This window comes from Oncorhynchus mykiss, chromosome 32, assembly GCF_013265735.2.
Source record: "Oncorhynchus mykiss isolate Arlee chromosome 32, USDA_OmykA_1.1, whole genome shotgun sequence".
NCBI lineage: Eukaryota > Metazoa > Chordata > Actinopteri > Salmoniformes > Salmonidae > Oncorhynchus > Oncorhynchus mykiss.
The window spans coordinates 27848136-27871509 of record NC_050572.1 but is presented as its reverse complement, the minus strand read 5'-3'; the positions used below and the strand labels follow the sequence as shown (position 1 = coordinate 27871509).

The window sequence follows — 23374 nt, the reverse complement described above, 5'->3', positions numbered from 1 at the left end:
TCATTTTAAAGTATGCTTGGGTTGATTCATTTTGATGCGAGTCAAGTGAAGAATCTTTTCACTGGAGAATCTTCGGTCACATTCGGACCATTTGTCACGTGATCAATTTCGTGCGCAATGTGTCCTTAAATCATTTGTAGCCAGTTCGGGAAATCAAGTACGATCTGAAACGGGAGGAGGCAGTTACAATCGAATAGAGGCTATACTTTTTTTTTTTTTTTTTTTACAATTACATTTTTAAAAACTACATATTAGTGAAAAGAGAGCACAGTGAGTGTATAGGCTGAACATGGCGTGGGAGACCTTCAAAGCAGTGAGTTGAACTGGTTTTTAAAAATGTTATCTTTTCCTTGCTTGGTAACGTTAGGCTAACTAGTTATACTATAGTAACATAAATAGCTACACCAAATTAAAATATGCCTGTACATACCTTCTAAATCAACACCTGACATTTAACAGTTTATGCATGTATGGATTAAATGTCATAAATGACTAGGTTAAATGTATGTGTGCGCTTTGTATGTTAACGTTGCACAGTATATTGCTAACGTTACACTTTTATTTACATATACCACTAGCAAGGGTTGGTCTAGTTCCAATAACTAACGTTACTCTCTAACACACAGGAAATGCGCTTGGACATTTGATGCAATGTAGAACCTAAAGCAATGCAATGTATAACCTCCATACTAAAATCAGAGGTCGACGTACAAACTCGCTAAACGAGATCAAGAGCTCGTGTGATGTCCCTAATTTTGAGGTCGTAGTTTACCCTCCATTACTTATAAGTTGTCACGTGTTTTATTCAATGCCATGGGAAACAGGGTAGCATGAGTAATCGTGTGTGTGCGCACGTGGTCAGTGACCTGACATAGAAAGGATCTATCTATAAATCTACTACTCTGGAAACAGTTTGTCCTGTGCTAGATGGTTAAGGAAAACAACAGCCTGTTCTGGCCTATGGAGAGTGGCCTTGATGCAGAGTCCCCAACACCAGTCTCCCATGTTATTCAAGTTAACATGGTAAAATGCAGTTTGTTTTTCTCTACTTTTCTAGGGATGGTGTTTCCCAGCATGTCTACAGTGACTAGCAAAAAAAGTGGATTCGTTTTAAGTTGATGCTTCAAAGTAACACTAATTGTAGTGGTGTTTTTGTCATTCTGTAGTTAAGGTTGTGTTGGCCTCATTTGGCCCTGCTGCGAAGATGTCCCCACCCACATCCACAACTGTACAGATCCTTCAGCTCACAAAGGTACTATACTAACTACACCTTGTCTGAGACAATGGCCAAGCTCCTGTTCCTATAGCGTCTGTCAGCTTGATGTACAAGTACACTACCTAGGCAGGAAGCAGAACTTTATAGCAGTTAATCAAACACTGTAACTTTCCAGAAAGCAACATCGAAAGAAATGTACACACACTGTTGCTGAAATGCCCATGTCTTCTCCTCTCAGGCCAGGGAAGAGCCGAGGGTTGTTCAGGAAGATGTTTCTGGGTGTGGCGGTGAGTGTTCCCGCGGTGGTGGGGGTCCAGTACGCCTTTGCGGAACCTCGAGAGAGACGGAAGATGAAGATCTTGGTGAAGGGAGTCGGTCGCTTTTGTAGGTGGGTCTCATCATCCTTTTTGCATGTGGTCAAATATTTTGAATAATTTCCTTTTTGAGTTACTCAAACCATGTCCCTCTCTCTGTCCCTACAGGTCTATATATGTAGGACTCTATATCTCAGTAGATTATTGGTGGACCTCCAATGTGACGTTACGTTGCATGGACGAGGTAAGTTTGACAGAATACATATTGTTCCTCTGTCCAGGTGTTGCTGACGCATGCCAGATCTTAGAATGTCTGGATCTGTATTTTTAAGTATCCGCTAACCACATATGTTATAGTGATCTGGTGCCTGACAGCACAGTTACGTGGCCCGCAACCATTGGTTGATGCATGCAACGTCTAAGCAGGGGAACGCGACCATTATGAATTGTGACAGCCCTATGTGTCTGTGTCTGTCTGCTAAACAATGGTGTGAGTCTGAAACGATCTCTGTAGTTCAATCCCGTCTTCCCCTCTGTGTTGCCAGAGCAGCTCATCATTCGTGGCAGGGATGTCATTGTGCCACCAAAGGGCAGCAGACAGCATGGTGGAGGGAGCGGTGCAGAACGGAGGGATATATGTTAAACTTGGACAGGGACTGTGTGCTTTCAACCACCTGCTGCCTCCTGAGTACGTCAAGACACTGCATGTCCTGGAGGATAAGGCTCTTAACAGGAGATACAAGGAGGTAAGACCCGCAGTATTTTGTCTTGTCAAACATTGAGTAGTTAATGAAGCAATATGTAGTGAAAGTGATGAGGGAGCCGTGCTTATAGTTGTCATGGCTTTGAATGCCTCTTGGCCATTCATAATGCGAGGCTAGAACTGGCAATTTTATAATTTACAATGAAAAGTGTTGAGAAACACACTTACATGAAATGATCTGTCACGTTCTACCAGGTAGACTCTCTGTTCAGAGAGGACTTCAACACTACTCCAGACAGGATGTTTAAGAAGTTTGACTATGAGCCCATCGCAGCAGCCAGTCTGGCTCAGGTCCACAAGGCAGAGCTGCAGGACGGGACTCCTGTTGCTGTCAAAGTGGGTTCAGGTTAACTGCACAACACATTCAGCCACAGTTAATGGTTAACTGTGTGTGATTTACTCTGTTCACCTTGCCTGATTAAACCAAACCGAACACTTTTGTTAAACCATTCTAGATATCACTCCTTATTCTGAATATTAACCTCTCCGCCTTCTCCAGGTGCAGTACATAGACCTCAGGGATCGGTTTGACGGTGACATCAGGACTCTGGAGATCCTACTGGACGTTATAAAGTTCATGCACCCCAGCTTTGGCTTCAGATGGGTCCTCAAAGTAAGGGCTTAAACTTTTCTGCTTATTTGGCTGAAAATGCTTTTTTTGTTTTTTTTTACATCAGATAATACCCCGCAGAGCATGATTAGATAGACATGGTCCCCTAATCTAACCTAACGTTGGCATTCTCTGACGATATTAGGACTTGAAGGGGACATTGGCTCAGGAGCTGGACTTTGAGAATGAGGCCAGGAACTCTGAGAGGTGTGCAGAGGAACTAAAACACTTCAAATTTGTCATCGTGCCAAAGGTTTACTGGGACCAAACCAGCAAGGTGAGACCCAGAACTATTCACTGCTGTAAATTACAATGGCTGTGTTCAAATAGGCAGCTCATTTCAGATTCTTTTTTTTTCTCCCACTGTCTTTAGACCAATGACAGATCTTTTAACATCACTCTTTTTCAGATCTGATTGGTCAAAAGATAAATTAGTGGAGGGGAAATCAGTATTGGCCTGCCTGTCTAAACGCCTTTGATACCTTTTTGACCACTTCTGTATTATTGTACTGTAATAAACAGACCATTTCTTTAGAGAGTGTTGACTGCAGAGTTCTGTGAAGGCTGCAAAATCAACAATGTGGAAGAAATCAAAAGACAAGGACTTAGCTTGAAAGATGTGAGTACCGATCGTGACACCGTAGAGCAGCCTTTGTCTATGCTCATTAGTACTCGGATAAGCATATAAACCGTTGTTTTTTTTCAGACTGCTGAAAAGCTGATCCGTACGTTTGCAGAGCAGATATTTTACACAGGCTTCATTCACGCTGACCCTCACCCCGGAAACGGTAGGTCAGGGGCATGTTTACAGTTGTTTCTGCTGAACTCTTAACTTGTATCAGGGCAGTTTCCAAGTGCTTTTTCCAGATAACTTTTTATATAAGTCAAGTTGATAAGAAATAACTAACTATTCAACAATATTTGCTAAAAATGACTTGGTGACCTTGAGTGCATGTTCTGTACCATGTCACAGTGCTTGTGAGAAGAGGTCCAGACAAGAAGGCAGAGCTAGTACTGTTGGATCATGGTCTGTATGAATACCTCAGTGAAATGTAAGATTTAAACTATAATCATAAGCCATTTAGCAGACACTTTTATCCAAAGCAGCTCAGTGGTGTGGATACATTTTAGAACCTACAACCTTGCAATGTGATCAATCATTTTTTTTAAATAGTGCAGCTTGTATGTTATACCATCACCTAACCTTTGACCCTGTAGTGACAGAGTAGCGCTGTGTAAACTGTGGCGGTCCATAGTCCTGAGAGACGACACTGCCATGAAGAGGTACTCCAACAGCCTGGGGGTCAAAGGTGAGCGGACAACTAATATCATTATTTCAAACAGAAGTCCTATGCCTTAAACAAATCCAGTCTCACAACAGACTAATAACATGCTTACAATATCCTGATTCCTATCCAATCAGACTACTTCATCTTCTGTGAGATGCTGCTGCAGCGGCCAATCAACATGCGGGAGCTGGGCCTGTCCAACATCCTGAGTCGTGAAGAGACATCCTATATGAGGGACATGGCTGTCAATCACTTTGACAACATCATGGTCGTTCTCAAGTCCATGCCACGCCCCATGCTGCTGGTGTTTAGGAACATCAACACGGTCCGCAGCATCAACATCACACTGGGAGCTCCGGTAGACAGATACTGTGTCATGGCCAAGAGGTTAGTCGTATCAGGCTGGGAGCGCCGGTAGACAGATACTGTGTCATGGCCAAGAGGTTAGTCGTATCAGGCTGGGAGCTCCGGTAGACAGATACTGTGTCATGGCCATGAGGTTAGTCGTATCAGGCTGGGAGCTCCGGTAGACAGATACTGTGTCATGGCCATGAGGTTAGTCGTATCAGGCTGGGAGCTCCGGTAGACAGATACTGTGTCATGGCCAAGAGGTTAGTCGTATCAGGCTGGGAGCTCCGGTAGACAGATACTGTGTCATGGCCAAGAGGTTAGTCGTATCAGGCTGGGAGCTCCGGTAGACAGATACTGTGTCATGGCCATGAGGTTAGTCGTATCAGGCTGGGAGCTCCGGTAGACAGATACTGTGTCATGGCCATGAGGTTAGTCGTATCAGGCTGGGAGCTCCGGTAGACAGATTCTGTGTCATGGCCATGAGGTTAGTCGTATCAGGCTGGGAGCTCCGGTAGACAGATACTGTGTCATGGCTTAAGAGGCGAACAGACTGTTTCAAATAGTAGCAGTTGTATTTACTTACTAACCTGTTGTCCTGTCTCCAGCGCTGTGCAAGGCTGGGGGCGGCTCTGGGCAGAGAGGCCGGGAGTTCTTCCCAGGTTCAGGGTGTTCCGATGGGTGTGGACCTCCTGGGAGAGCCTCAAATTCAAGTATGCCCTGAGGTAACAAATTATCCTCAACACTATACACTCAGTAACCACCTTTCCATCTAGTTTGAGTAAAATCATACCGTATAAAACATTTATAATCATGACAGCTGTGATGGAAGTTTCGGTACAATTTTATGAATGCCGACGGTAAGATTGTGAGAAATGGCAGAAATTCCTTTATACGCAAATATAACATATCGAAGTAAACTTGGAGTCACGTGTGATAGTGTGGTCTTCCCACTACGACTGGGGAAAGCATGCAGTTTTAGGCTACAGATGAGAACTTGTGTATATCAGTGTAGTGAAACTGCACAGTGATCTTGATGCTCCTTTCCTATAAATATTGAGGGTCTTATTCTGATAACATGATGCTTGACTGCAGTTTGACAAATCCCAATATTCTCGCATTTGTCCGTAATTCCATAATGTAGACTAGCCTACCCGCACTGTATCTAAGAGCGCAAGTGTCAACACGCTTTGCCTCCAGATCTCCCTGTATTCTTCAGGGGCATGAAAACATTGCTCAATTGGTATCAAAGGACTAACGTGTGCCAGGAAAACATTCCCCACCAGCCTGTACCGTTGACACCAGGCAGGATGGGACTCATGCTGCCTATGCCAAATCCTGAAGCAACAGGACCTGGAACTTGTCAGACCAGGCAATGTTTTTCCACTCCTCAATTGTCCAGTGAGGGCGTGCCCACTGGAGCTGCTTCTTGTTTGTAGCTGATCGGAGTAGAACCTGGTGTGGTCCTCTGCTGCAGTGTGACAAGGACCAATGAGTTGTGTGTTTAGAGATGCCTTTCTGCACACCACTGTTGTAATGCGCTGTTATTTAGCGTGCACAATTCTTGCCATTCTCCTTCGACCTCAAGCAGTTTTTTGCCCACAGAACTGCCGCTGACTGGATGTTTTGTTTGTCACACCATTCTCTGGAAACCCTAGTTAGAACAGAGTTTCCCCGTACTCGGTCCTCAGGACTCCAGGGAGGGTGCACTTTCTGGTTTTTGCCCTAGCACTACACATCTGATTTCAAATAATCAAGCTTTGATCATTTGAATCAGTAGTGTTGGGGCAAAAACCAAAACATGCAGCCCTTAGGGACCTGAGGACTGAGTTTGTCTAGGGCAGCGTTTCCCAATGTTGTGCGTGAAAAGCCAAGGAGGCCCGGCAACTTCGGAGATGCTGGAACCGGTATCCCTGGCACTGATCATACCATACTGATCATACCACACTCGGTCACACACTTTGCCCACTAACAGTAACTGTCTGCTTTTATATAACAAGCCAAAGCCACGTGACTCACTGTCTGTAGGAGCAAACTATTTTCTGTACCTAATAAGCTGGCCACTGAATGCATAGCAGTAGACCCAACTGGGTAGGTCATGCTCCAGACATTACCCAAAATACATCAGCATTTTTTGTTCCTACAAGATAGCCTAAAACATTAATAATTTTCTTCCCAGGTCAGAAATGGTGACGATGCGTCTGACACGATACCTGCTATACCTGTTGTCTTACTTTAACCTCATATCGCTGGATGAGGAAGTCGACCAATACCTGAAGTAGAGGTTGAGACCCTGACCTCAGCTGCATACCTGAGACTACTGACTCCCGATTTAAAGCTCAAGAAATGCACCCCGTTTGACAGGAAGATAACGAAGTAGTTTAATATGATAGTTGTCAGTTGGGCTGCTACAATGGTGCTATGCATTTGACACATCTACAGTACATGCCAAATCTGCTTTGGCAGAATGTGTAGACTTTAAAATAGTTTTTGGACTTGTGTCTTAGTCAGGACAGGGAAAAAGCACCAAATACAGCTCCAAGCCAAAGACTTGACTCGCCAGGAGTCATGGTATTGAGGAGCACTGTCTCAATGCCTCCAAGGAATGTCAACTGGCATGACATATAAACACAATTTAATGATTATAAATGTAGAACCATTTTTGGGTGTTTTATTTGACCTCGTTCACTGGGGATGAATGATTGCAGTATGTGTAGGTAAAAAGCCTGAAGTGATTCCTTTTAGCCAAGATTCTTGCTGTTGCAATCTGACTTGAATGAGATTAAAGTCAGCCTTCTCATTAAATCTTATTAATAGCACATGTTTAGTCACATTCCAGATTTTTAAATCTTGTTGCATTACCTGGATAATAGGGCTTATAGATGCTGAGATTACTTTTACTGCAGACATGTAGTTTGGTCAAGTCAAATGTTCATCCCTTTTGGAAATATTTGGTTCACTCAAGCACCCACCTAACTGCAAAAACGAATGCTGCTGAAGAAATACCTTTTAAAATTGTATTCTACTTTAAATGAAGTGCCCTACCTCCCCTTGGAATTCTTTCTCTTGTAAATGATGTCCATGATAGATTTGCATGTTACAGGTGCAGATCTCAAATTATTTGAACATAAAAGACCAAGCTGATTAAAGCAGTGTACAATCCACTTTTTTTAATAAAGTTTACTTACAAAATATTCTGAGAAACATGTTTACGAACTCCTTATGACTGAACAAAATTGATTAAACGCATAAGTTTCCATACAGAACATAGATATCAAAAAGCATTTTCCGATGGAAGATCCTGGGTCTCACACGTAGTCAAGGATGCTGCTCTCAGAAATGAGCAGTCACCCTGTCAACCTCAAGGAGATCATCCAAGATCTGAAACGGAAAGAAATCCTTCATTCAAACATCTCATAACTAATAGTGATTTGGACCACGATTAAGATGGGGACGATGCTAGTTTTGTAGAAAACTAATAATACTCACTATATCAGAGGTGGTGCCAATCTTCTTGGCCAGCTCACTGCGCTCCATGGTGCTGAGGTACAGGTACTTGTTGAGCAGCTCTCCATCCAGAATGTTCCGCACCGCGTTCTGGAGCTGCCGCCGGTCAGCATGCAACATCCTGGAGGACAAGATCCCAAAAAATAAAAAGCCAATTGAAAGCTTAAAGTATTTAAGTGTTGCCTACTTTAGAGGCACGGGGAGAATGATGACCACAACAGTTATCAGTGACGTGTGGTAAGTTACCTGAATGCCTTGGGGTTTAACCCGGCGTGGTGTGGCAGCATGGTGGTGAGAGCATTCTGCAACATCAGCAATCTGCGGTAGGTCTTCTCCTGCATGGGTAGCAGCAACCCGATGCCGCCATCCAGAGTGGCTGTAGGGAGGGAAGAGGAGAAGAATTACTACTAAAGCTCTAAATCCATTTTTTTTAAGCTACTGACAAAATCATGTCCATCCTTCTGAGAACATACCAGGAGGAGCATTTGATCAGGTCAACTGAAGCAAGATTTAACAGACAACCCTTCACAGCTTCTTCTACTGTGTCGGTCAATACAAAATCTCAAAGTCAAAATTGTGTCCTACCAAACCATGTGATGTGCTTGTTGTCCCAGGCCAGGGTCTTTTTGGTGGCTGTGTCCAGTGCCCCTCGACAGGGCATCCTCCAGAAGGCGTTGACATGAGCTCCCACGTTGAAGTCTGCCCTCCTCAGCAGACGCATGCCCCCGAAACTCTCCTTAGCTACAGCAGGACGCAAAGTACCAGTTATGTGATCATGACATGGTGGAGCTGCAGTTTGTCATCACACATGACCTCGGCCTTTATTTGATATTGTGATGTTTGTGGGACAGTATTACCCGGTTTACGTTATCACTTACCTTCAGGCAGATACATGTACACCGATATATTCTGATCTCGGTCGGACACTGAAACAGAAAATAAGTTTACTTTGAGAGGTCTAGGCATATATAGGCTCCATTCAAAGAGTTAACCAGGATAACACTACCAGGCTAACTACCAAAGTTATATAAACCTTACCCAAGAATCCCAGCTGGTTGTTATCCACCATAAACTCTACACTGTAGACCTCCAGAGGCTTGGCGTCCTAGGGAACCAAACACAGAAACAAAACCATTAAGTCATGGGTCCCCAATTACATTCAGCCGTGGGCTGATTTTTCCTTGGTCGGGAGGCAGGAACATACACTAGTTAAATAATATGTACATTACAAATTGACCACAAGAATCCAAAACAGATATTTGACAAAAACAGAATAATTTCTAACCTTGATTACATTGGGATATGATCAGATATGCCTCTATATAAGTGAGAATACTTGGAAAAGGATTTCCTAAATTAAAATCACTTTTAGCTCATTTCCTGGTGATTTTACAGTCTTCCAAGAACAAACATGTGTAATATATACACACACACACACACACACACACACACAACCGTTCAAAAGTTTGGGGTCACTTAGAAGTGTCCTTGTTTTTTAAATTAAAGCAAAAGAAATTGTCCATTAAAATAACATCAAATTGATCAGAAATACAGTGTAGACATTGTTAATGTTGTAAATGACTATTGTAGCTGGAAACGTCAGATTTTTTTATGGAATATCTACATAGGCGTACAGAGACCCATTATCAGCAACAATCACTCATGTGTTCCAATGGCACGTTGTGTTAGCTCATCCAAGTTTATCATTTTAAAAGGCTAATTGATCATTAGAAAACCCCTTTGCAATTGTTATCATAGCTGAAAACTGTTGTTCTAATTAAAAGAAGCAATAAAACTGGCCTTCTTTAGACTAGTTGAGTATCTGGAACATCATTTGTGGGTTCGATTACAGGCTCAAAATGGCCAGAAACAAATAACTTTCTTCTGAAACTCAGTCTATTCTTCTGAGAAATGAAGGCTATTCCATGCGAGAAATTGCCAAGAAACATGAAGATCTGGTACAATGCTGTGTACTACTCCCTTCACAGAACAGCGCAAACTGGCTCTAACCAGAATTGAAAGAGGAGTGGGAGGCCCCGGTGCACAGCTGAGCAAGAGGACAAGTACATTAGCGTGTCTAGTTTGAGAAACAGATGACCTCGCAAGCCCTCAACTGGCAGCTTCATTAAATAGTACCCGCAAAACACCAGTCTCAACATCAACAGTGAAGAGGTGACTCCGGGATGCTGTCCTTTGTCCAGTGTGGGTTATTTTGCCCATTTTAATATTTTCTTTTTATTGGCCAGTCTGAGATATGGCTTTTTATTTGCAACTCTGTCTAGAAGGCCAGCATCCCGGAGTCGCCTCTTCACTGTTGACGTTGAGACTGGTGTTTTGCGGGTACTATTTAATGAAGCTGCCAGTTGAGGACTTGCGAGACGTCTGTTTCTCAACCTAGACACTAATGTACTTGTCCTCTTACTCAGTTGTGCCGGTTAGTGCTGTTCTGTGAAGGGAGTAGTACACAGCGTTGTACGAGATCTTCAGTTTCTTGGCAATTTCTCGCATGGAATAGCCTTCATTTCTCAGAACAAGAATAGAATGACGAGTATGAAGAAACAAATAACTTTCTGTACATTTTGAGCCTGTAATCGAACCCACAATTACTGATGCTCCAGATAGAGTGATGGTTGCTGATAATGGGCCTCTGTACATGAATGTACATAATCCATTTTTTTTTAAATCAGCTGTTTCCAGCTACAATAGTCATTTACAAGATTATCAATGTCTACACTGTATTTCTGATCAATTTGATGTTATTTTAAAAATGGACTATATATATATATATATATATATATATATATATATATATATACATACATACATACATATGTACATACACACACACACAAGTTGGAGTCATTAAAACTTGTTTTTCAACCACTCCACAAATTTCTTGTTAACAAACTATAGTTTTGGCAAGTCGGTTAGGACATCTACTTTGTGCATGACAAGTCATTTTTCCAACAATTGTTTACAGACATATCACTGTATCACAATCACAGAAGTTTACATGCACTAAGTTGACTGTGCCTGTAAACAGCTTGGAAAATTCCAGAAAATGATGTCATGGCTTTAGAAGCTTCTGATAGGCTAATTGACATCATTTGAGTCAATTGGAGGTGTACCTGTGGCTGTATTTCAAGGCCTACCTTCAAACTCGGTGTCTCTTTACTTGACATCATAAGAAAAAAATCAAAAGAATTCAGCCAAGACCCCAGAAGAAAATATTGTAGACCTTCACAAGTCTTTCCAAACGCTTGAAGGTATCACACACACAAGCCTAAGATCACAATATGCAATGCCAAGTGTCGGCTGGAGTAGCGTAAAGCTTGTCGACATTGGACTTGGAAACGCAGTCTCTGTAGTATTGAATCGCGCTTCACCATCTGACAGTCCGACAGACGAATTTTGGTTTGGCGGAATCCAGGAGAACGCTTCTTGACCGAATGCATAGTGCCAACTGTAAGTTTGGTTAAATGGTCTGGGATTTTTCATGGTTTGGGCTAGGCCTCTTAGTTCCAGTGAAGAGAAATATTAACGCTACAGCATACAATGACATTCTAGACAATTCTGTGCCTCCAACTTTGTGGCAACAGTTTGGGGAAGACCTTTCCTGTTTCAGCATGACAATGCCCCCGTGCACAAAGCGAGATCCATACAGAAATGGCTTGTTGAGATCGTTGTGGAAAAACTTCACTGGCCTCAACCCCATTGAACACCTTTGGGATGAATTGGAATGCCGACTGCAAGCCAGGCCTAATCGCCCAGCATCAGTGCCCAACCTCACTAATGCTCGTGGCTGAATGGAAGCAAGTCCCCGCAGCATTGTCCCAACATCTAGTGGAAAGCCTTCCCAGAAGAGTGGAGCAGCAAAGGGGGGACCAACTCAAATTACCCATGGGCCGAATTTAGCCTAATGAGGAACCCTGCATTAAGAGAAGAGTCCCTTAAGACTCAGAACACTGGCATGAAGAACGGCCCTGATCATTTAATCATCCCCTCCAGGACAGCACTGCTCTCGAAGATAAACTCGACACAAAAAACGCTGGGATCCCACAGGGGAACAAAGACAGTGCTTTCTTTCATCCATGTTCAGAACCCTCATCGGGGATATAGTTAAATCCATAAACAACAAACTAACATAGAACAAAACCACTCAGAGAATGATCATCAGAGAGTCAGAAGATGGTAAATCACGTGCCACTTAAACACAATACTTTGAAGTTGGTTTGACATCTCCCCTGTGTTACTACTTAAGTAGTCCTGTAGCCTTGCTGTCTTACCCTGCTAATTAGCGAAAGAGTCTTACTCTCAGGCTGGTATCTGAGCAGAGAGATGCTCTTCATGACGTCAGCTGCCACGATAAAGTTCTTGATGCTAAACATCTGGTGGATGTAAAGCTGGGTGTCAATGAAGGCCATGCCTGTCAGGTCGTTGTCCTTCAGACTCCACAGAAAAATCTAGACAGAGAGGAGAATAGACAGATGCATCGATCACAACCAGGACTTTGTCTCAGGGTTACAGGAGAGATGGTTGACATACTGTACTTGTGCTCCTTAAAAGGGCTTTCTGACCAGTTCTTATAATAAATGGCTAATTCAATATAAAAAAAATACACTCAAGTGCAACATGGTGGCCACACAATGAAAACAATGTCAATCGGAACAGAATTATATTGAGAGGTGGGTGGGAAATAGATCTAGATTGGGATATCTGTAGCGGTATAATCAGAAGGTGGGTCTGTCACCTTCTGTCCGATGGCAGAGACCAAGTATCCGCTGCAGTGACACAGAGCTGTGACCGGTCCCTTCTGCTCCTTCTCATACAGAACCTTGAATTTGTTCTTCGTCAGGGGCTGACCAGGTTCCGGGACAACCTCAATCACATCCAGGATCAGTATCTGGACAACAGTAGAGAGAAATAAGTCCACACTAAAATCAACATCATGAATTCAAAAGGCATCATCTGTCTGTCGGACTCCATAATAGGTCCTGAGTTTCCTGACTAGGACAAACTCTGGACCCTACTTTAGACTATAACTTACAGCACATAACTAGGGCCCAAAAGATATTCCTGGCTCTAGTCAGTAGTCAGAGTAGTTTTGGTGACTCACCCGGCCCCTACAGGTGACCTCCTCCCCCTGCATGAGACAAGTACCAGCAGCTATGTATCCCTTCAGCCCAGACACCGTCTCTTGACTCCTCAACGCCACAGTCTTCATACACGTCACATGTTCCCACTCCTCCAGGTCAATTCTTGCAAATATCAGAGAGAGGGAGGTCAGAACAGACGCCCACTAATACGCCCTAGATGCTTAAATATAAAATATATCTATATCAATATGCATCAGCTCTATAATGAACATCCCTCATGTTAGAGGCCACGCTGCAGTAGCTACAGTTGTTACCGTGTGTTAGGGATGGCCTCCCAGCTGACAGGAGATATGAGCTGAATGGAGAAATTCTCCTGCTGAGGAGGAATGTAGCGCTCGTCTGAAGAGACACACAACACAAAGGAATTTTAATGGCGGAAGAATGAGCGAAGTATTAAGCCAATGAGAAAGTGATGTGAACGTCATGGAGACTAATGCATATACTGGTCCCACCTCTGTCTATGGTCTCAAACTCCTTCTCCTCTCCGGTCATTCTGGGGATGCGAGTGCAGGGGTCCTTCACACTGGTGCACACTGCATACACCTTGGACTCCACATGGTAGGACACATAGTGAACCGTACACCTCAGAGGAATCTTCCTGACTGGCCAGGGGGCGTCATACGACAGATACGTGGGTAGAACACTGATCCTCAGCTCACCCTGCTTATTGAAGTAGAGGAAGCCTTTGGGACAGTTGATGTTGTGGAAGGGGGAGAAGGACTCGATTGGTCCATCGATTGTCATGGGGTGGAGCCTCAACGCTCCTCGTGATGTCACCAGCATCCAGTGAGGGGAGGGGCCACATATGAACACCTGACACACAAACAAGGAAACATCATGAGAACCTACAGAACTACAGTATAGATATATAAAGTCTGTGCAGACAGCAGTACCTCTCCTTCAAGATGTTTCCGGCAGGGAACCTGAGTATCTAAAAGCGTACCCTTTGTTACCCATGATGTAGATATAGTCCTGTAGGAAGAGAACCTCTTACCCCAGAGTAACCGGAGATGTCCTCAAAGTATCTGAACCTGGCCACACGACCTTTGACCACCGCTGGCCCCTCCTCGCTGGGACCAGCCTGACCTTCAGCCTTCTTATCTTTCTTCACCTTTGACTTCTTCTCCCGGAAGTTGATGTTGTGGGGCATCTGAGAAGAGACAGGAGAACAGTTGGAAGACATAAAATGCCCATTCAACACTGATAATTTAAGACTGGTTTCCTAGACACAGATTAAGCTTAGTCCTAAAAAGCTTGTCCAATGGCCTTGCTCTTCTTACCTTCTTGAAGCGGACCTTCAGGTTGCTCTGAGCCTGCTGCTGGTCATATGGGAATGCTTCATAGATCAGAAGCTCCTGTTCAACATGGACCTGGGAAAGAAACGCAACATAAAACCTCAGATCTATCTAAAGCAATTTCCCAAATTGAGATCAATTAAGTACCACTGCTACATATTCTGGTGTTGTCATCCTACTTTAATACCTTTACTGAAAACTCACCAGGAGGTAGGGTCTGCAGTGGTTGTTGCCGAGCGACACCAGGGCCACTTCTTTGACCAATGGGATCTCTCCCTGTCGTGTCACTTCCTCCTTTTTCCCCTCCCCCTGGGCTGCCGATTGGCCGGCGGAGCTGTCAACCAACACTCTCTGGCCAACAGGGAAGTTTTTGACCAGGAACACCAGTCTCCAGTCAGGTAGCTGGTAGATCTAGAGAACAGGAGGAAGTTGTTTTACTATCAGCTCTGTCCTGTAGAAAATGTTCACCTGTCGGTTGTGGTGACACTCGTTGCTATGGCCACTGAGTTCTTGTGAATTTCTGAACATAAGTTTAAAGTCCCCAGGCTTTTATCCAACCTCTAAATGGTACCATAGTATAAATGTTGGCATTAAACAGTATTAGAATTGTAACAGCTATGTAAATTAAGTCAACTAAATGATTATGATACAATACAAAAAGTGTATTGATACAGCTATTTCTAAAATTGTGCTGATAAAATAGAGACATTGATCCTAACCTCCATGACGCCGTTCTCGCGGACCATCATGCACCAGTGTGTCGGTTCAGCTCGTCCCGACCTCCCCTCGGACCCCCCACCCAGGGCCCCAGAGGGGTGGTAGCCAGGGTGGGACTCGTCCTTGGTGGGGGTGATGCCTGCTGGGTTACAGTCTCCATATAACATCTCCTCCTCATCATCCACCGTGTTACTAAAGAGGAGACATGGAAGACAGAGCTGTACTAATCAACTCTGAGGTGACCGTGCTTCCACTGTCTAAAGAAATGAGGTGCAGCCCAAAAACGTAGTGTCCATGGGGACAGCTGGCATAGCTTTCATTCTTCAGTTCAAAACAATCTACTTTATTCAAAAACATCCTACCTGAGGTCCTATATGATTGGCTCCTACCTGAGATCCTGCATGATGGTCTCAGTCTCTGATTGGCTGTTGAACATGGTGTCTTGATCCTTGGTGTGAGAGGTCTGCTTGTTCTCTGTGGTGAACATCCCGCTGACGTCACGGAACGTACACAGCGTAATCACTCGGGGTTGCTGCACGGGGAGACAGAGAGAGTCACCGGTCTGAGAGTCTTATTTTTTCACTCATTCATCAGGTTGTAGTACTGCCTGGCTTAGTTGTACAGTACAGGATATGACCGTGACTCACAGCAGCTATCTGTGGTTTCTGCAGGGCCAGCCGGTGGGTCTTGCCCATGTAGGAGTCGGTCTTCAGGACGAACATGGTGACCACTCCGTCTGCCGTCATGATGACCACATAGGGGTCCGCTACGGAGCACTGCACTATGGGAGAACCCAGGTCCACCGGGATGAAGTGCAGCTGCGTCACTGGAAGGAACATCAATCAATCAAATGTATTTCTGAAACCATTTTTACAGTAACAGTTGTCACAAAGTGCTTTCCAGTCAGTGAAAGAGTACAAGTGAGAGGTAGGGACACAGAGTATTAGGGATTATTTTATTAAAAGATGTACAGATCTCTCTACCTCCTTCCAGTAGCCGTATGCCCATGGGGGAGACCTGGATGATGTATTTGTTGTCTCCGATGTTCCCAGCGAACACAGTGGGCCCCTGGGTGGCAAAACCACTGGTGTCCAGCTCCATGATCTCCTGGCCCGTCTGCAGGATCTAGAGAACCACACAGGAGGGGTTCCAGTTACCTCAATCATTACCCTTAATCAACATTACACACTCAATCTAAACATGCTGGAGCTCTGTAGTGGAGGAAAAAGCTCCCTTTCAGACTGCTGTGTAGAGCAGAGTGTGTCTAGGGGTGCAGTGTGTACTGTACTGTGTAGAGATGAGGTGGGAGGTGTACCATGGTGGAGTCCTCTCTGCTGAGAATCAGGAAGCCATGTTTTTTCTTGTCGCCCTCCACTGGCGCAGGCGCAGGCTTCTCCTCTGCCTCCTCTTCCTCAGGGGTCTCACCCTCTTCCTCCGTTGCTGGAGGCTTGTCTTTCTTCTTGCCTTTCTCCTTCATCTCATTGGGGATGACAGTCCACATGTCATGGCAACCTGGCAGCTCAAAGGTGGTGACCACCTGGGGACGGATGCTCCTCTGGACGGGGCCACACAAAACAGTCATCAATAGTCGCAGAACAATGGCCAGATGGGAAAAACTGAATCATCAACTCCCATAGATGACTCTGAAAATAGCAGCTCTTCACATTGTTTTCCGGTAGCTACTTCTAACGCGCCACAAACAATCAGTGGTCTTTCTCTGTAGCACAGTCACTGAACCTGAGGTAGATAGGCCTCACCACCACAGGTCTTAGCACAGTGCAGCGACACACACGCACAGAAATACAGAGACCGGTTGAGGAGAGTATTTACCTGAAGCACGGATAGACCCCCGTTCTTCCCAAAACCAGAACACACCACTATCTCCAGGTCAGGCTCTGGGTTGGTCTGGAACTGTGGACACAGAAACACCAGAGACAAGTCTTAGTGCATCTTACTGTTAGCATAGCAAGGGCTTGAGAAAATAACTTGGTACAGGTATTGGATATTAAATCAGTGCTTTCACAAATACAACACAACCATGATGGACATCATGACTGGAGGTTAGAAACCTCTTTTGTGAATTAAAAGTACCTCTTCGGAGAGGAAGGCTGGCTCCCCCATGGACGCACCAGCACATGGTCCGATGTTCAATATGCTGTCACACACCTGGAGGAAAATATAGGAAAACCATATTGTAAAGACTGCAATAATCAAGACTAGAATATGAATAATGAACTGATAGAGCTTCTACTGGGGTAACAAGGGGTCCTACCTCAAAGGAGTAGGTGGCCAACTGAGTGCCAGACGCCACTTCGCTCCCGTACACCTCAATTTCATCCACCTCATCAGGCAGTTGGTTCTTACCTTACCATAGAGGACATGGGAGGAAACACATTATTTATAAATATAAAAACATTATAGGTGACCATATCACCTCAGTTAGTTCCATACATATGTAAAGGGTAATATGCAAGACACAACCAAGACATTGTAATACATAGCCTAGTGGTTAGAGCGTTGGGCCAGTAACCGAAAGGTTGCTAGATCGAATCCCCGAGCTGACAAGGTAAAGATCTGTCGTTCTGCCCCTGAACAAGGCAGTTAAACCCACTGTTCCTAGGCCATCATTACAAATAAGAATTGGTTCTTAACTGACTTGCTTAGTTAAATAAATAAAACACAACAACTGTCCAAATACCTGTCAAGTTGGTAGAGGAATCAATTCTCTTCTTTTTACTGGGAGGTTCCTCCTGGAATGATCAAATTCAAGTTAATTCTGCAACTTATATCAGAATACAGACATAGAAATGTGTATCAGCAACTCATTTAGCATTTCTGTTTACAAAATGGACACTGGGCCGGTAGGTAGCCTAGCGGTTAGATCGTTGGACTAGCAACTGAAAGAACACTGGCTCGAACACCCGTGACGGATTTCTTTACCTGTCGATGTGCCCTTGAGCAAAGCACTTAACCTTGATTTGCTCCAGGGCCACTGTACTACAATGGCTGACACTGTAAAACAACACATTTCACTGCACCTATCCAGTGTGTGTGACAATAAAACATATTTTTTCAGGGGTGAACTATAATATGCGACATCATCACATATTAAGTGGCATATTTCCACATCTGCTAGTCAAAGACCAGTCACAACAGCAGTTGAAGTGCTAAAAATCTGTTTATACGTGGAACACGAGTACAGAAGAAGGGCAGCGACTGCTACTTGTTTTTGAAACATCCTCTTTTGGCGACATTTTGAAGCTCAATTTGATCAACTTTGCCTTGACTAGAATTTAAAAAATCTATGGAATCTTTACATTTTTGACAGAATCACTCACAGCAATATGCCACAGGGACCAGACTGAGGAGAATATCTACATAGGAGCTAAAATCAAACCAACTCACCTGCTTCTCCTCATCGGTCTCCTCTTCCTTCCCTTTGTCCTCCTCCACTGGTGGTTTCTCTGGATTCTCCTGGTACTTCTCTGTGTATTTCAGCAAGAGGCTGTTTCCCAGCCGGGACCCCAGGAACAGATACCCAGGCTCCATGGTCATCATCTGGGGAGGAGAAGAGACAGGGGCGAGGAGGATGAGAAGAGACAGGGGCGAGGAGGAGGAGAAGAGACAGGGGCGAGGAGGAGGAGAAGAGACAGGGGCGAGGAGGAAGAGAAGAGACAGGGGCGAGGAGGAAGAGAAGAGACAGGGGCGAGGAGGAGGAGGAGAGACAGGGGCGAGGAGGAGGAGGAGAGACAGGGGCGAGGAGGATGAGGAGAGACAGGGGCGAGGAGGATGAGGAGAGACAGGGGCGAGGAGGATGAGAAGAGACAGGGGCGAGGAGGATGAGAAGAGACAGGGGCGAGGAGGATGAGAAGAGACAGGGGCGAGGAGGATGAAAAGAGACAGGGGCGAGGAGGATGAAAAGAGACAGGGGCGAGGAGGAGGAGAAGAGACAGGGGCGAGAGGTGGGGAACCTCTATACTTCCACAGCTCCTCTATGACCAGTTCTTTCTTGGCCAACCATTGACAGCAGACTGAGAATATCACTGCACTGCATTCTTTACACCTAAGTGAGTCTGTGTGTGTATATATCACCCCTTCTATGCCAACAACTCTCTCTCTCTCTCTTCCCAGCTACTGTATCCTACTTACACATGTGGTGAGGACACTGGCAGCAGCCTTGTCAAAGTGGAAGGCCCGGACACTTCTCATGCCATCAGTGATCAGGGTCAACACATAGCTGAGGAGAGAAGACAGGCACAGTCAAAGCTGACTCTTACAAGGTTATGAAAAAATACAATGCCATAACTAGCTGTTGCTACACAATGCAGTTATTGCTACTATGCCACACCAATTTGAGGGAACAAAAAATTGCTTTAACACGGTCTAATAAAGCAGTTATGGCTAATAAATATACACTGAACAAAAATATCAAAAATGCAACATGTAAAGTGTTGGTCCCATGAACTGAAAAAAAGATCCCAGAAATGTTCCATCTGCACAAAAAGCTTACTTCTCTCAAATTGTGCACAAATGTGTTTTCATCCGTTAGTGAACATTTCTCCTTTGCCAAGATAATCCATCCACCTGACAGGTGTGGCATATCAAGAAGCTGATTAAACAGCATGATCATTACACAGGTGCACCTTGTGCTGGGGACAATAAAAGGCCACTCTAAAATGTGCAGTTGTGTCACACAACACAATAGGGCCTAATTTATTTATTTTAATTGACTAATTTCCTTATATGAACTGCAACTCAGTAAAACCTTTGAAATTGTTGCACGTTGCGTTAATTTTTTTGTTCAGCATACATAGCTAATAAATTCCATCACAACTGTTGTGGGCTCTACTCACATCTCTCCTCCCTTTAGAGAGATGACCATCTTATCAGAGCCGATGAAGGTGGACTGGGAACAATCTAGTGTGATCTTCACCTCCTCCTGTATACCTGAAACACCAACACACACGATTTATCAGCCTTATTAGAATACATAACAAAGGCTCTTACATGCTTACAACATGTTATAACGCTTTATATCTGCAGGTATATTGCAGTGTAAGTGTTACCAGATTACTTCCCTACTTCCCTATAAATGTCTTAGGAATATTAAATAGGCTAAGTGGCTTTCTTTTCTATATGCAGGGTGAGCTTGAGAACACTGATGTATGTGTGCTATTGTCCTGTCAGTACTTACGCAGGGGGAAAGCGGTGGTCCCAGTGGTCTGTGTGTTGAGTGACACTCCATATGGAGGAACACTCTGGTTGAGGTATAACAGGGAGTTGACAGCAAACACCACCACACCACCTAGAAACAATGGGAATAAATTCACAATCTGAGTCATGATATTATCTAGAAACTGATCATACAAGTCTCTTCATATGTAACTCAGAAAATAAGAACCCATAAATGGAGTGAGTGATTACCAATGGGCTTGGGCACAGCCATGACCTGTGTGCAGTCAAAGGGCAGGTTGCTGAGGGACCAGATGACAGGGTGAACCTTCTGCATGATGTTGAGAGAGATGGCTACGATACTGCAGGTGTCCTGTCTCACTGCTACACGCCTGGAGGAGGAGGACATGGTCAGACTAGAGCTGCACACCACAATATTACCAGTCATAAACAGGTCTGAACAAGACATGACTAAGTTCCTAGCCTTCTTCATGTTAACTCATCAGCAGACTTTTGTTTAGGGGGGGGCGGTCTCAGACAGACAGACAGAACAGAGAGGAAGACAGGTGCCGTTGTGGTGTACTGACCCAGGCCACGTCTGGTTGGGCTCATACAGGATGAGCAGTGTGGGTTCATAGTAACCGTGGAGGAACTTCATATCGACAATGTTCAGAAGCTTCTCATCCAGCTCACGGACATCTATGATGTAGCTGGGAAGAAAGCTGGACTTGGGCCTTAAATCAGTGGTAAAATAAAACATGAGTCAAGATGACTGATAAGAAATCATCAAAAGCAAAACCCCTCAAAGAACAATTACTACAACTCAAGAGTGCAGTCTATGGGTATCCTAAATATCACTACGAGGTGCTATGATTTTAGGACTCTCTGGAAAAACAGTGGCAAATGTTACTGAGTGGTCTATCCTAACTAAATAAATAAAATGATGAAATGAAATATGTCTACATACCCTTCCACTACTCCCTCCTGTTCGTCAGTAAGCGTGTCCTTTCTGAATGGCAGCACCACCAGCTGGGTGCCATACACCAGCATCACAGCACAGCGGTTCTCTGGGTCCACACGGACCATGGGGATGTGCAGGTTCTGGACAAACCCATCCTGGAGATAGAACAATTATGGAATAAGATACAACTTTTGCATATATGCTCATCTTAATAGTAATTTGCAGATTATGTCTTTGAATGTTTTTCAAGCACAGTTAATTTCCTCTTACCCTCAGCTCTGGCTCCTCAAAGAAGTGAAGTGAGAGAGTCTTCAGATCATGTGTTCCTGGATCATACTCCACCACTGACAGCTGGAGTAAACAAAACCAGGACACTGTAAACAGCAGTCAGAGACATTTTCTAGGACAGGTTGCTTGCACCTGTCCTAGCTACTGCCACATGGTAATTGATAACATTGAAATAGAAAGAATAAGTAGGCTAAAGAAACGTGGAAAATGAAAGTTGTGAGTTTAGGATTAGTAAAACAATCAATCTAGACCTTTCAGGTACCTTAGCATCTTTGAAGCTGAGCAGGAGAGCATCCCTGTTGGCTCCTACCAGCTGAACAGAGGCCATGGACATGACGTTACCAAACAGGGAGAAACAAGCCACCTGCTCAAGCTTCTCCTTACGACTCTTGACATCTGCAGAGGACAAGGAAAAGATCAAGAATGTGTCAAAGAAGAAAGCAGATGTCAGAAACAGTCCGTCAGAGACTAACGTTGGCACGTGCATGTCTGAGGAAGGCTGACAACATAATAATAGCATACAGTGTGGTTCACTAGTCTCTCTAGAGTCTAGACAGACAGGTTGCCTCCCACAATGTTACCAATGTTCCAACATAGTATAGTGCTTTTTCCAAAGGTCTGGGATTAGCTGCTCATTCACCAGAACGTTGCTAGATTGCAAGGCAGTTTTGGACATACCTGGTGATTTGTCTGTCTTTGAAGCATTCTGAAATATGAAGACAAATATGTAAATAAATAAACTGGATGTCATGAAGGAAAAAACATACTCCCCACGACCCGTAGCTACAATTTATTGTACTTTTGATCAGTGATTGAGGAACGAAAGACGACCACGGCTAAAAGCTACTTTACCTCCACATCGTGAATGATCCTGTAGACGTAAAGCTGAGATGTTCCAGCGACGACCAGGTTCTTCTCCTCGTTGGAGATGAAGTTGCAGTAGACAGAAAACTCGATGGCGGTGGGGGAGTGGGCTTGGCGGTACACGGCATACATCCTGCAAGTAGCACACCCTAAGCACCTTAACGTTACACCAGAGTTAATAACTACATATGAATCTGAATACGCATTATATTAGAAGACACGTCTAAGGATTTACACCAGTACTACTTAAGTTAGAAAAAAATATATATAAGTTAGTTAATACGTTGCACACTGTAGCTAAACATATTGGTGTCAGGCTTAAATACAATCCAGGGTTGATTGTTAGCAAGCTAGCTAGCACAGTAGCTAGCTGGTCAATTATGTTTTAGCTGGCTCGCCTGTCTGCGAACGTTACTTGCCTGGCTCGTTGCGGGACGAAGCAAATGTAACTTTATTTGGGAGAATACTAGCTATATTATTTTTTCCATTTAGTTTGGTAGCTAGCTGAAGAGTTTTAAAATAACGCTAGCTAGTTGGAATAGCCGTTTGGCTCACTTGCCAATAACCACTAGCGTCGGTTAGCTGGATAGCTTGCTTGCTAACGTGCTTCAAGCAGCTGTTCAAATGTATCACATATAAACCTACCTATTACGAACAAGCTACAATAGTTTCCAGTTTGGGTCTTGCCTTTCTCACTTTTATTGCAGCATAATTCAGTTCACAAAAATAATAGTGTGGTTAAGCAATGACTGTAGCTATACATTTATTAAAAGTTGAAATGATTTTCATTCAAACATTTCCCAGGCTGCCATTCGACCAAATGCGCAGCTAAACTGAATTCGTCAAGAAAAAGCAAACACGCAATAATAGTTCC

General features: G+C 44.1%; 2 protein-coding genes across 6 annotated transcripts; one reads left to right on the top strand and one right to left on the bottom strand.

The window, feature by feature from the left end:
* The first annotated feature begins 116 nt into the window (after nt 1–116).
* On the top strand, nt 117–7744 carry LOC110488201 (uncharacterized aarF domain-containing protein kinase 5). Of its 2 annotated transcripts, none has more exons than XM_021560313.2 (15): nt 117–313; nt 1167–1252; nt 1455–1604; nt 1699–1774; nt 2076–2276; nt 2489–2629; nt 2793–2906; nt 3049–3180; nt 3439–3522; nt 3610–3691; nt 3877–3955; nt 4122–4213; nt 4327–4579; nt 5149–5265; nt 6720–7744. In XM_021560313.2, exons 1-15 carry the CDS (start codon nt 290–292, stop codon nt 6820–6822), a joined length of 1734 nt encoding a protein of 577 aa, XP_021415988.2. In that variant the 5' UTR covers nt 117–289; the 3' UTR covers nt 6823–7744. The 2 variants fall into 2 exon arrangements, with proteins under 2 accessions (XP_021415988.2, XP_021415987.2); XM_021560312.2 differs by lacking the exon at nt 117–313 and adding an exon at nt 814–1023.
* LOC110488198 (cleavage and polyadenylation specificity factor subunit 1) lies at nt 7691–23283 on the bottom strand. 4 transcript variants are annotated; one of them, XM_036971196.1, is made up of 35 exons: nt 23146–23283; nt 22489–22649; nt 22315–22342; nt 21899–22032; nt 21619–21699; nt 21355–21503; nt 20975–21121; nt 20640–20779; nt 20410–20520; nt 20069–20162; nt 19365–19452; nt 18621–18773; nt 17914–17965; nt 17488–17579; nt 17307–17381; nt 17046–17126; nt 16531–16770; nt 16199–16340; nt 15863–16041; nt 15605–15747; nt 15218–15407; nt 14703–14909; nt 14484–14573; nt 14198–14353; nt 13656–14016; nt 13458–13542; nt 13164–13305; nt 12798–12950; nt 12334–12510; nt 9086–9152; nt 8926–8973; nt 8633–8788; nt 8294–8423; nt 8030–8168; nt 7691–7921 (listed from the first exon to the last, which is right to left on the bottom strand). In XM_036971196.1, exons 2-35 carry the CDS (start codon nt 22630–22632, stop codon nt 7874–7876), a joined length of 4422 nt encoding a protein of 1473 aa, XP_036827091.1. In that variant the 5' UTR covers nt 22633–22649; nt 23146–23283; the 3' UTR covers nt 7691–7873. The 4 variants fall into 4 exon arrangements, with proteins under 4 accessions (XP_036827091.1, XP_036827090.1, XP_036827093.1 ...); XM_036971195.1 differs by having other exon boundaries at nt 22489–22657; nt 23146–23281; XM_036971198.1 differs by having other exon boundaries at nt 22489–22633; nt 23146–23276.
* Between the last annotated feature and the right edge of the window lie 91 nt (nt 23284–23374).

What these genes read in the sequence shown, in the direction of transcription:
- LOC110488201 (XM_021560312.2), top strand. Translation starts at nt 928, where the DNA reads ATGGTTAAGGAAAACAACAGCCTGTTCTGGCCTATGGAGAGTGGCCTT. An exon ending in ACTGGGACCAAACCAGCAAG is followed by an intron (nt 3,181 to 3,438) that starts GTGAGACCCAGA and finishes CCATTTCTTTAG; the next exon opens with AGAGTGTTGACTGCAGAGTT. An exon ending in CAACAGCCTGGGGGTCAAAG is followed by an intron (nt 4,214 to 4,326) that starts GTGAGCGGACAA and finishes CTATCCAATCAG; the next exon opens with ACTACTTCATCTTCTGTGAG.
- LOC110488198 (XM_036971196.1), bottom strand. Translation starts at nt 22,632, where the DNA reads ATGTATGCCGTGTACCGCCAAGCCCACTCCCCCACCGCCATCGAGTTT. An exon ending in GGCTGTGCCCAAGCCCATTG is followed by an intron (nt 20,521 to 20,639) that starts GTAATCACTCAC and finishes CATTGTTTCTAG; the next exon opens with GTGGTGTGGTGGTGTTTGCT. An exon ending in AGAAACCACAGATAGCTGCT is followed by an intron (nt 15,748 to 15,862) that starts GTGAGTCACGGT and finishes CTCCCCGTGCAG; the next exon opens with CAACCCCGAGTGATTACGCT.